Source organism: Tamandua tetradactyla, chromosome 9, assembly GCF_023851605.1.
Source record: "Tamandua tetradactyla isolate mTamTet1 chromosome 9, mTamTet1.pri, whole genome shotgun sequence".
NCBI classification, from domain to species: domain Eukaryota; kingdom Metazoa; phylum Chordata; class Mammalia; order Pilosa; family Myrmecophagidae; genus Tamandua; species Tamandua tetradactyla.
Window position 1 is genome coordinate 21,514,507 of NC_135335.1, and position 12,804 is coordinate 21,527,310.

At 36.2% G+C, this 12,804-nt stretch overlaps 1 protein-coding gene and 1 long non-coding RNA gene across 2 annotated transcripts in view; one reads left to right on the top strand and one right to left on the bottom strand.

The window, feature by feature from the left end:
- The window catches only part of LOC143645974 (uncharacterized), a 326,483-nt gene that overhangs the window by 182,197 nt on the left and 131,482 nt on the right, over positions 1-12,804 (bottom strand). The gene's annotated exons all lie outside the window — the stretch shown is intronic.
- LOC143645971 (olfactory receptor 8J1-like) lies at positions 286-1,232 on the top strand. The gene is given in 2 exon segments (XM_077115058.1): positions 286-397; positions 400-1,232. Coding segments are annotated over 2 exon segments (945 nt in total).

The window sequence follows — 12,804 nt, forward strand, 5'->3', positions numbered from 1 at the left end:
TTTGCAAATTAAAACAGTCATAATTTTATAAGATTGTAAGGAAATAGACTTTCCCAAAATCTTGCCTTATGCGGAATTACATCCAATCTCCCAAATGATTGCAAAGTTTTTCAAATATAAAGACTAAAGTTTAATAAATGAGTTAGAATATTATATAATTTAGGGATATCTCATTTAGTTGTCTAGGAGTTGTCCTAGACATCTAAATTAATCATAGAAAATAATTCCTGAGGGTTAATAACCACCTCTTTTATTGTCCAAACAGATGAATTTCCAAACTTTTACATGGCCTCTGAAAATTTCACACGAGTTGCTGAGTTTATTCTCATAGGGATTTCAGAGTGTCCAGAGCTCCAAATTCCTCTCTTCCTGATATTCCTGGTCATCTATGGGCTGACATTGCAGGGAATCTGTGTATCATCATCCTTACCAGCATTGACTCTCAACTTCAAATCCTTATGTATTTTTTCCTCCAACATTTGGCTATTATCAATCTTGGAAATTCAAACATAGTTGCCCCTAAAATGTTGATTAATTTCTTGGTAAAGAAGAAAACCACCTCCTGCTATGAATGCATCACCCAACTGGGTGGTTTCTTGCTTTTCACTGTGGCTGAGATTTTCCTGCTAGTTGTGATGGCCTATGACTGCTATGTGGCCATTTGTAATACCCTGCTCTACATCATGGTCATATCTTGTAGGATCTGCTTCCTGCTTGTATCTCTCACATACCTCTATAGCTTTTGTACAGCCATAGTGGTTTCATCAAGTGTATTCTCTGTGTCTTATTGTTCTTCCAATGTAATCAATCATTTCTACTGTGATAATGTTCCTCTGTTAGCCTTGTCCTGCTCTGATGCATATTTCCCAGAAACAGTAGTCTTTATTTTTTCAGCCACAAATTTGTTTTTCTCCATAACTATGGTTTCAGTATCCTATATCAACACTTTCTTGTCCATTCTAAAGATGCATTCATCTGAAGGAAGAAAAAAAGCCTTCTCCACATGTGGTTCACATGTGACGGCAGTCACAGTTTTCTATGGGACACTGCTATCCATGTATTTGCAACCTCGAACTAACCATTCATTAGACACTGATAAAGTGGCTTCCTTGTTTTATACCCTGGTGATACCCATGCTGAATCCCCTAATTGATAGTCTGAGGAATAAAGATGTGAAAACTGCCTTAAAGAGACTCCTGAAAAATTCAAGTTCTTCTGTTAAATCAATGTAATTTTAGAACCCTTTAATGAATGAAGAGATTGTTGAGGTAAGCTGCCATTATGCCACAGAAAGTCAAAGTGATCAACATGCCCAAATAACATGCCAGAAATACTACACTGGATTCTTGAGCTGTACTATTTGCCACTGTAATATGTTGCACTTTCAGGAAGTTCTTCTGATTATCTGTAAGCCAAATTATAAGGTTACAGGCAAGCCTGGGAATTAAAAGCAGCTAGAATTTGAGGAAAATTGAATTTAAAAATGAGATGAAGTTCTTGAAGTTGTATGACTAATAAGTAGGGCATTCACTAACACTGTCCAGGAGTAAGAAGGTGTTCTAGTTTGCTAGCTGCTGGAATGCAACACACCAGAGATGGATTGGCTTTTAATAAAAGGGGATTTATTTTGTTGGTTCTTCAGAGGAAAGACAGCTAACATTCCACTGAGGTTCTTTCTTACGTGGAAGGCACAGGATGGCCTCTGCTGGTCTTCTCTCCAGGTCCCAGGGTTCCAACAAGTTTCCCTGGGGTGATTTCTTTCTCCATCTCCAAGGGCCTGGGCTGAGCTGCGAGTGCCGAGATGAGGAATGCTGAGCTGCTAAAAGTGCTATGTTGCAATCTCTCATGTAAGCACCAGCCAATTAAGTCAAACATTACTCATTGCAGCAGACACGCCTCCTAGCTGACTGCAGATGTAATTGGCAACAGATGAGATTCACGTATCGCTGGTTTATGTCTGTAGCAACAAGACTAGGTATGCTCACCTGGCCAAGTTGACAACTGAATCTAACTAACACAGAAGGTAACAAGTTTGTGATAAATATTTCTAGTAGTCGAGGGAGATATACATTTAAAAATCAAGTAAATTTGAATAGTGCAACAAAATATGGATGAAAAAAGAAACCAATCTTATTCTTTGTCTTCTTTCTTACCTTCTGTCTATGGACAGTTGGAAATAGTTAATGATAACATTGCAAAGTACTATAATAACAGATTGCTAAACTCCTTGTTACCACTAAGTTAACTAAATTGGACTAAGTATATTCAAATAAAATTCACTAAACTTATCAATATATATATATATTTTTACATGGGCAGGCACTGGGAATTGAACCCAGGTCCTCTGGAATGGCAGGCAAGCATTCTTGCCTGCTGAGCCACCGTGGCCCACCCTAAACTTGTCAATATTTTTTAATGGAAAAATTTAACCAATGGTATTTAAATTTTGAATTCTAGGAACCAAAATACAATGGAAATTATTTTATTCTAATTAATAGAATTTATGCCTTTTTATGAAAGATATAAGGTACACCATAAGTAAAAGTGTTTTCATGTTGTGTATTACTTGATTAATAGGTTCATTAGATTTTGAAGATTTTCATTTATCTCTACTTGAAGTATCAGTCTTGTTTATTATGTGTAATAAATGTGTTGGATTGTGGTATTCTTAGACTTGTAAATGACTATATTCAGGAAAGTTCTTCATGTGGTAAAAGGAAAAAGTTTATTTTGATTACAAATTTTCTATTTCCTGATCAGTGAGTGTTCACCAGTATCTATTCTGAAACTTTGATTATATACAGGTGGTCAGGCTATATCCTGAACATAAAAATAGAATAACCAGATAAAGATGAATGATCCCTTATATTTAATGAGCTCCAGAGGTAATTATGACATTGAATTTTAGTGACAATTTTTGACAAGTAATCAAAGAACTAAACCTGAAAAAATATGTAGTCAATCAAATTAACATTCTATAGAACCATTTTAACTTACAAGTGGGTTCCAGTGTTGAGTTGCTTCTTTGGGTACAGACATCAAAACTTTTGTCATAATATTTATATCAGAAAAAATATAATTATTCAAGACAAAGTTAGACTCAGAAGTATAGAAAATTGCAACAGAGTGTCTTTGAGTTTGCCTTAATATTGATATATTTAGTGTAGTTTTATGTCAATCTGTTCTTTTTCCTGGCTTGAGAATGAAAATGTAGGAGAAAGCTATCTTGATGATAATTGAGAGTTTGAGTTAATACGTAGCATTTTATTTCAGCCCCACATTCACTGCCATTTTACAGTTTGTTTTATTATATTTCAGTCTTAACATACGTTTGGCTACAGAATGTTATAAAATTGTAACCATTTTTTTTATTATTTGATAAGTAGAGTCAACTTTGGACCTTGTTAAATTATTTCCTAGCTTGACCTTCAATTGAAATATGGAATAAGTTTGACCATGTGATAAAGAACAATATTTGTCCCAACAAACAAATTATTTTATCAGCTATTAAAATGGTCCTCAAATGGTAACTTTTAGATTTTAGAAGTGGTACTTAGAAGACCATTAAATTGTATGTTGTCAAATAAAACTAATGAAAAATGTTAAATTCAGCCCTAACTATTATACACTGAACATAGCTTTTTCAATGAATTTTCAAGTTAAAATAATTACTTCTCAATTTAAGCATTGATGGCTCAATCCAATGTGTCAATAAATTAACTTGTATGTGTAAACGTAACCATGTTGAGCATTTCTAGTGAAGGAGAATGATGATTATCATTCATTGAAATCAATTTACCAACAAGTGTTTGAGCTTCTAGACCAGCCATGTACCTGATATGTGAAGAAATACCAGAAAAGGTTTGCGTTCATTTGTACCCTGAAATAGAGAGAGAAGGTTGAAACACTCAAAGGTTAATGATAAGTTGTATCAAGTCTATATTGTGCTGGTTTGAAACTGTCATGTACCCAGAAAAGCCATGTAATTTGATCCTCATTCAGTATTGTTGAATGGGATCTTTCTTACTGTTTCCATGGAGATTTAACTCACCAGTTGTAGGTAGTAACTCATTCAAGGTGAGGTTGCTTGCTGGAGCCCTATAAGAGGGAACCATTTTGGAAAAAGCCAAGAGAACAAACAGAGATCACACTGCCAGGGATCTTTGGAGATACATAAAGAAAACACCCTAGGAAAAGCTGTTGAAGAAACCTGGAGAGAAAGCTAGCAGACATCGCCACATGCCTTCCCAGTTGACAAAGATGCCCCAAAGCCAAAGACCCCAGCAGACTCCAGTCACTTGCCTTCCCAGCTAACAGAGTTGTTTTAGATGGTATCAGCCTATTGTTTGGAGACTCGGGTTCAATTTCTGGCTCATGCACTTCCCAAAACAAGCAAATAAGCAGAAAAATAAAGAGAAAACAAACAAAAATTCAACAAATGGTGCTGCAGTAATGTGATACTTACCTGGGAAAAGAATGAAATGTGACCCATGCATACAAAAAAAGAAAGAGAGAGAGAGAATGAGCAAGAAAATAGGGATGGGATGCATGAAGAAGATACAGGATAAAATATGTTATGCTTTATTTTCTATGAATTCATAGCTTAAATATCACTTAAGGCCCATAGATACATTTGCATATGTGTCTCATTTGTATACACATGTCTTTATTTCTCTTTGCTTGATATTTAGGATTGAAATCACTGTGGTGATTGGTCAGCCTATCTTAAACCTTTTACAAAACTGCCAAAAAGTTTTTCAAAGTCTTCATTTTCACCAGCAATATGTGAGGGCTCTAATTTCTTCACAACCTCACCAACATTTCACTGTAGTCAGCCATTTTGATTAGAGCCATTCTAATGAGTGTTTATAGGCAACATGTGGTTTTAACTTGCATTTACCTAGTGCCTAATGGTAATGAGATTAATTGTAGATGCTTATTAGTCATTTGTATATATATATATATATTTGTTAAAATATCTATTCAAATCATTTGCCCATTTTTTTGTTTTTTTTTATTAATTAAAAAAAGAATTAACAAAACAATTAGAAATCATTCCAATCTACATGTACAATCAGTAATTCTTAATAACATCACATAGTTGCATATTCATCATTTCTTAGTACATTTGCATCAATTTAGAAAAAGAAATAAAAAGACAACAGAATAAGAATTAAAACAATAATAGAAAGAAAAAAAAACAAAAAAAACAAAAACAAAAAACCTATACCTCACATGCAGCTTCATTCAGTGTTTTAACATAATTGCATTACAATTGGGTAGTATTGTGCTGTCCATTTCTGAGTTTTTATATCCAGTCCCGTTGTACAGTCTGTATCCCTTCATCTCCAATTATCCCTTCTCTTTTTTTTTTTTTTTAATTAACGGAAAAAAAGAAATTAACCCAACATTTAGAGATCATACCATTCTACACATGCAATCATTAATTCTTAACATCATCACATAGACGCATGATCATCATTTCTTAGTACATTTGCATTGGTTTAGAAGAACTAGCAACATAACCGAAAAAGATATAGAATGTTAATATAGAGAAAAAAATAAAAGTAATAATAGTAAAATCAAAACAAAACAAAACAAAACAAAACAAAAACCTATAGCTCAGATGCAGCTTCATTCAGTGTTTTAACATGATTACTTTACAATTAGGTATTATTGTGCTGTCCATTTTTGAGTTTTTGTATCTAGTCCTGTTGCACAGTCTGTATCCCTTCAGCTTCAATTACCCATTGTCTTACCCTGTTTCTAACTCCTGCTGAACTCTGTTACCAATGACATATTTCAAGTTTATTCTCGAATGTCCGTTCACATCAGTGGGACCATACAGTATTTGTCCTTTAGTTTTTGGCTGGATTCACTCAGCATAATATTCTCTAGGTCCATCCATGTTATTACATGGTTCATAAGTTTATCTTGTCTTAAAGCTGCATAATATTCCATCGTATGTATATACCACAGTTTGTTTAGCCACTCTTCTGTTGATGGAGATTTTGGCTGTTTCCATCTCTTTGCAATTGTAAATAATGCTGCTATAAACATTGGTGTGCAAATGTCCGTTTGTGTCTTTGCCCTTAAGTCCTCTGAGTAGATACCTAGCAATGGTATTGCTGGGTCGTATGGCAATTCTATATTCAGCTTTTTGAGGAACCGCCAAACTGCCTTCCACAGTGGTTGCACCCTTTGACATTCCCACCAACAGTGGATAAGTGTGCCTCTTTCTCCGCATCCTCTCCAGCACTTGTCATTTTCTGTTTTGTTGATAATGGCCATTCTGGTGGGTGTGAGATGATATCTCATTGTGGTTTTGATTTGCATTTCTCTAATGGCCAGGGACATTGAGCATCTCTTCATGTGCCTCTTGGCCATCCGTATTTCCTCTTCTGAGAGGTGTCTGTTCAAGTCTTTTTCCCATTTTGTAATTGGGTTGGCTGTCTTTTTGTTGTTGAGATGAACAATCTCTTTATAAATTCTGGATACTAGACCTTTATCTGATATATCATTTCCAAATATTGTCTCCCATTGTGAAGGCTGTCTTTCTACTTTCTTGATGAAGTTCTTTGATGCACAAAAGTGTTTAATTTTGAGGAGTTCCCATTTATTTATTTCCTTCTTCAGTGCTCTTGCTTTAGGTTTAAGGTCCATAAAACCGCCTCCAGTTGTAAGATCCATAAGATATCTCCCTACATTTTCCTCTAACTGTTTTATGGTCTTAGACCTAATGTTTAGATCTTTGATCCATTTTGAGTTAACTTTTGTATAGGGTGTGAGAGATGGGTCTTCTTTCATTCTTTTGCATATGGATATCCAGTTCTCTAGGCACCATTTACTGAAGAGACTGCTCTGTCCCAGGTGAGTTGGCTTGACTGCCTTATCAAAGATCAAATGTCCATAGATGAGAGGGTCTATATCTGAGCACTCTATTCGATTCCATTGGTCGATATATCTATCTTTATGCCAATACCATGCTGTTTTGACCACTGTGGCTTCATAATATGCCTTAAAGTCAGGCAGCGCGAGACCTCCAGCTTCGTTTTTTTTCCTCAAGATGTTTTTAGCAATTCGGGGCACCCTGCCCTTCCAGATAAATTTGCTTATTGGTTTTTCTATTTCTGAAAAATAAGTTGTTGGGATTTTGATTGGTATTGCATTGAATCTGTAAATCAATTTAGGTAGGATTGACATCTTACCTATATTTAGTCTTCCAATCCATGAACACGGTATGCCCTTCCATCTATTTAGGTCTTCTGTGATTTCTTTTAGCAGTTTTTTGTAGTTTTCTTTATATAGGTTTTTTGTCTCTTTAGTTAAATTTATTCCTAGGTATTTTATTCTTTTAGTTGCAATTGTAAATGGGATTCGTTTCTTGATTTCCCCCTCAGCTTGTTCATTACTAGTGTATAGAAATGCTACAGATTTTTGAATGTTGATCTTGTAACCTGCTACTTTGCTGTACTCATTTATTAGCTCTAGTAGTTTTGTTGTGGATTTTTCCAGGTTTTCGACGTATAGTATCATATCGTCTGCAAACAGTGATAGTTTTACTTCTTCCTTTCCAATTTTGATGCCTTGTATTTCTTTTTCTTGTCTAATTGCTCTGGCTAGAACCTCCAACACAATGTTGAATAATAGTGGTGATAGTGGACATCCTTGTCTTGTTCCTGATCTTAGGGGGAAAGTTTTCAATTTTTCCCCATTGAGGATGATATTAGCTGTGGGTTTTTCATATATTCCCTCTATCATTTTAAGGAAGTTCCCTTGTATTCCTATCTTTTGAAGTGTTTTCAACAGGAAAGGATGTTGAATCTTGTCGAATGCCTTCTCTGCATCAATTGAGATGATCATGTGATTTTTCTGCTTTGATTTGTTGATATGGTGTATTACATTAATTGATTTTCTTATGTTGAACCATCCTTGCATACCTGGGATGAATCCTACTTGGTCATGATGTATAATTCTTTTAATGTGTTGTTGGATACGATTTGCTAGAATTTTATTGAGGATTTTTGCATCTGTATTCATTAGAGAGATTGGTCTGTAGTTTTCTTTTTTTGTAATATCTTTGCCTGGTTTTGGTATGAGGGTGATGTTGGCTTCATAGAATGAATTAGGTAGTTTTCCTTCCACTTCGATTTTTTTGAAGAGTTTGAAGAGAATTGGTACTAATTCTTTCTGGAACGTTTGGTAGAATTCACATGTGAAGCCATCTGGTCCTGGACTTTTCTTTTTAGGAAGCTTTTGAATGACTAATTCAATTTCTTTACTTGTGATTGGTTTGTTGAGGTCATCTATGTCTTCTTGAGTCAAAGTTGGTTGTTCATGTCTTTCCAGGAACCCGTCCATTTCCTCTAAATTGTTGTATTTATTAGCATAAAGTTGTTCATAGTATCCTGTTATTACCTCCTTTATTTCTGTGAGGTCAGTAGTTATGTCTCCTCTTCCATTTCTGATCTTATTTATTTGCATCCTCTCTCTTCTTCTTTTTGTCAATCTTGCTAAGGGCCCATCAATCTTATTTATTTTCTCATAGAACCAACTTCTGGCCTTATTGATTTTCTCTATTGTTTTCATGTTTTCAATTTCATTTATTTGTGCTCTAATCTTTGTTATTTCTTTCCTTTTGCTTGCTTTGGGGTTAGCTTGCTGTTCTTTCTCCAGTTCTTCCAAATGGATAGTTAATTCCTGAATTTTTGCCTTTTCTTCTTTTCTGATATAGGCATTTAGAGCAATAAATTTCCCTCTTAGCACTGCCTTTGCTGCGTCCCATAAGTTTTGATATGTTGTGTTTTCATTTTCATTCGCCTCGAGGTATTTGCTAATTTCTCTTGCAATTTCTTCTTTGACCCAGTCGTTGTTTAGGAGTGTGTTGTTGAGCCTCCACGTATTTGTGAATTTTCTGGCACTCTGCCTATTATTGATTTCCAACATCATTCCTTTATGGTCCGAGAAAGTGTTGTGTAAGATTTCAATCTTTTTAAATTCGTTAAGACTTGCTTTGTGACCCAGCATATGGTCTATCTTTGAGAATGATCCATGAGCACTTGAGAAAAAGGTGTATCCTGCTGTTGTGGGATGTAATGTCCTATAAATGTCTATTAAGTCTAGTTCATTTATAGTAATATTCAGATTCTCTATTTCTTTGTTGATCCTCTGTCTAGATGTTCTGTCCCTTGATGAGAGTGGTGAGTTGAAGTCTCCAACTATTATGGTATATGAGTCTATTTCCCTTTTCAGTGTTTGCAGTATATTCCTCACGTATTTTGGGGCATTCTGATTCGGTGCGTAAATATTTATGATTGTTATGTCTTCTTGTTTAATTGTTCCTTTTATTGGTATATAGTGTCCTTCTTTGTCTCTTTTAACTGTTTTACATTTGAAGTCTAATTTGTTGGATATTAGTATAGCCACTCCTGCTCTTTTCTGGTTGTTATTTGCATGAAATATCTTTTCCCAACCTTTCACTTTCAACCTATGTTTATCTTTGGGTCTAAGATGTGTTTCCTGTAGACAGCATATAGAAGGATCCTGTTTTTTAATCCATTCTGCCAATCTATGTCTTTTGATTGGGGAATTCAGTCCATTGACATTTAGTGTTATTACTGTTTGGATAATATTTTCCTCTAACATTTTGCCTTTTGTATTATATATATCATATCTGATTTTCCTTCTTTCTACACTCTTTTCCATATCTCTCTCTTCTGTCTTTTTGTATCTGACTCTAGTGCTCCCTTTAGTATTTCTTGCAGAGCTGGTCTCTTGGTCACAAATTCTTTCAGTGACTTTTTGTCTGAGAATGTTTTAATTTCTCCCTCATTTTTGAAGGATAATTTTGCTGGATATAGGAGTCTTGGTTGGCAGTTTTTCTCTTTTAGTATTTTAAATATATCATCCCACTGTCTTCTAGCTATGGTTTCTGCTGAGAAATCTACACAAAGTCTTATTGGGTTTCCCTTGTATGTAATGGATTGTTTTTCTCTTGCTGCTTTCAAGATCTTCTCTTTCTCTTTGACCTCTGACATTCTAACTAGTAAGTGTCTTGGAGAACGCCTATTTGGGTCTAATCTCTTTGGGGTGCGCTGCACTTCTTGGATCTGTAATTTTAGGTCTTTCATAAGAGTTGGGAAATTTTCAGTGAAAATTTCTTCCATTAGTTTTTCTCCTCCTTTTCCCTTCTCTTCTCCTTCTGGGACACCCACAACACGTATATTTGTGCGGTTCATATTGTCCTTGAGTTCCCTGATACCCTTTTCAAATTTTTTCATTCTTTTCCCTATAGTTTCTGTTTCTTTTTGAAATTCACATGTTCCATCCTCCAAATCACTAATTCTATCTTCTGTCTCTTTAAATCTATCATTGTAGCTATCCATTATTTTTTCTATGTTTGCTACTTTATCCTTCACTTCCATAAGTTCTGCGATTTGTTTTTTCAGTTTTTCTATTTCTTCTTTATGTTCAGCCCATGTCCTCTTCATGTCCTCCCTCAATTTATCGATTTCATTTTTGAAGAGGTTTTCCATTTCTGTTCGTATATTCAGCATTAGTTGTCTCAGCTCTTGTGTCTCATTTGAGCTATTGGTTTGTTCCTTTGACTGAGCCATATTCTCAATCTTTTGAGCGTGGACAGTTATCTTCTGCTGCTGGCGTCTGGGCATTTATTCAGATTTCTCTTGGTGTTGGACCCAGCAAGGTTGTAATATTTTTCTGTGAAATCTCTGGGTTCTGTTTTTCTTATCCTGCCCAGTAGGTGGCGCTCGTGGCACACGTTTGTCTGTGGTCCCACCAGTAAAAGGTGCTGTGGGACCTTAAACTTTGGAAAACTCTCGCCGTCCTGGGGGTTCGCTAGCCGAAGCGGCTTGAGTCGGCCCGGGGTCCGAACGCAGGGAGGGTTGCTGGTCGCCGCAGCCAGGGAAAGAGCCCGTCTGAATTTCCTAGTCGGCCCTGGGCAACACGCGTGGCGGGAGGGCGCCAGCGGCAGCGGCCTGCCCGAGAGAGTGCACGTTCCCCGGGAGTCACAGGGTCACCATTCTCCGCGGCCTGGGGGTTTCCGATCCAATTCTCTCAGTTGGTCCGGGGGCTGCGCGTGGTGTGGGCGCCAGTCGCCTTGGTTTCAGGGGACCACCTCTCCAATTCTCCCAGCCGGCCCGGGAAGGGGGAAGGGAGTAACTCCGGCCGCTTGCCACCCTGCCCGGTAAGGCCCGCGCGCCTCGGCGATCTCACCCGAGCTGCTTCTCTCAGCCAGCCAGCCGTTCCAGGATGGGGTACGCTGTCTTTTTTATCTCTGTTGTGGCTTTGGGCGCTTTCTGTATCGTTTCTACTCCCCTAGTAGGTGTCCTGGAGAAGAAACTAAGATCCGCGCGTCTTACTAAGCCGCCATCTTCCAGGAAGTCCATTTGCCCATTTTGTGATTGGATTATGTGTCTCTTTCTTGTTGAGCTGCAATTGTTCTTTATATATTCTGGATACATGTTCTTTACCAGACATGTGCTTTTTAAGTATTTCATCCCATTCTGTGACTTGTTCTTTTATTTTCTATATAGAATCTTTTGTCTTTTGAAAATCAAAGGTTTTTATTATTGATGACAAAAATTCCTCACTAAATTGCCTTGGCATCTTTCTCCCCAAACTGTTTCAAAATAAATGGCTTTATTTCATGGCTTTATATCTATTCTTATGGCAATGATACACTATCTAAATTAATGAAGTTTTCTTTTGGTTTGCTAAAATTGCCAGGAATGCAATATACCAGAAGTGTGTTGGCTTTTCAATGGTGATTTATTAGTTTACAAATTTACATTTCCAAGGCCATGAGAATGTAAAATTAAGGCAGCAAGAGGAAGATACCTTTTCTGATGAATGTCTGCTGGCATCTGAGGTTCCTTTGTCACATAGAAGGTACATGATGATATCTGCTGGTCTTCTAGGTTCTGTTTTCAAAGTGGCTCTCTCCTGGAGCTTCTATGGGCATTTTTCTCTCTCCAAACTTCTGTCTTTTATCTTCTCATAAAGGGCTCCAGTAAAGGATTAAGACCCACTTTGAATGGGCTGGTTCATATCTCAATTGAAATAGCTTAAAAAAATCTCCTACCTTCAATAGGTCTGCTCCCAAGATTGGATTAAAAGAACAAGGTCTTTTGTGGAATTCATAACAGATTGAAATGAGCACAAGTTTATTAGTAAGCTTTGCAATCAGGTTGCATGAGCTCTCCCTCTTACTTCTTCATTTAAAAATATTATGACCATTCTAGTTCAGCCACTGAATTTCCACATGAATTTTAGAATCAGTTTGACAGTATCTACAAAAATCTGCTGGGATTTTGAAAGTGACTGCATTGAAACTATAGATTAATTTGTGGCAAATTGCTATCTTACAAATTTTGAGTCTCCTAATCCTTGTTCATGACATATCTCCCATTATAGAGAGCTTTAATTTCTTTTGGCAAGGTTTTGTAGTATTCAGTGTATATGTTTTGCAATTTTTGCTAAATTTCTAAGTATTTTATCTGGTTTGATTTTTTTGTGAAAGGAATTGCTTTCTTAATTACATTTTCTGTTTATTAACTGCTGATTTGGAGTAATACATACAAATTTTGGATGTCAAATTTTCCCCCTCAACCTTGATAAATTTACTAATTTTGCATATTTTTATAAAATTGTTAGACACATCTATAGGAAGCATCAAGTGTCTATGAACAAAAACAGATTTTCTTCATCCTTTCCAAACTTTATGCTCTATATCCTTGGTGATTTCTAGTTGTTCTGTTACTGAAAGGGAGTATTGATGTCTCT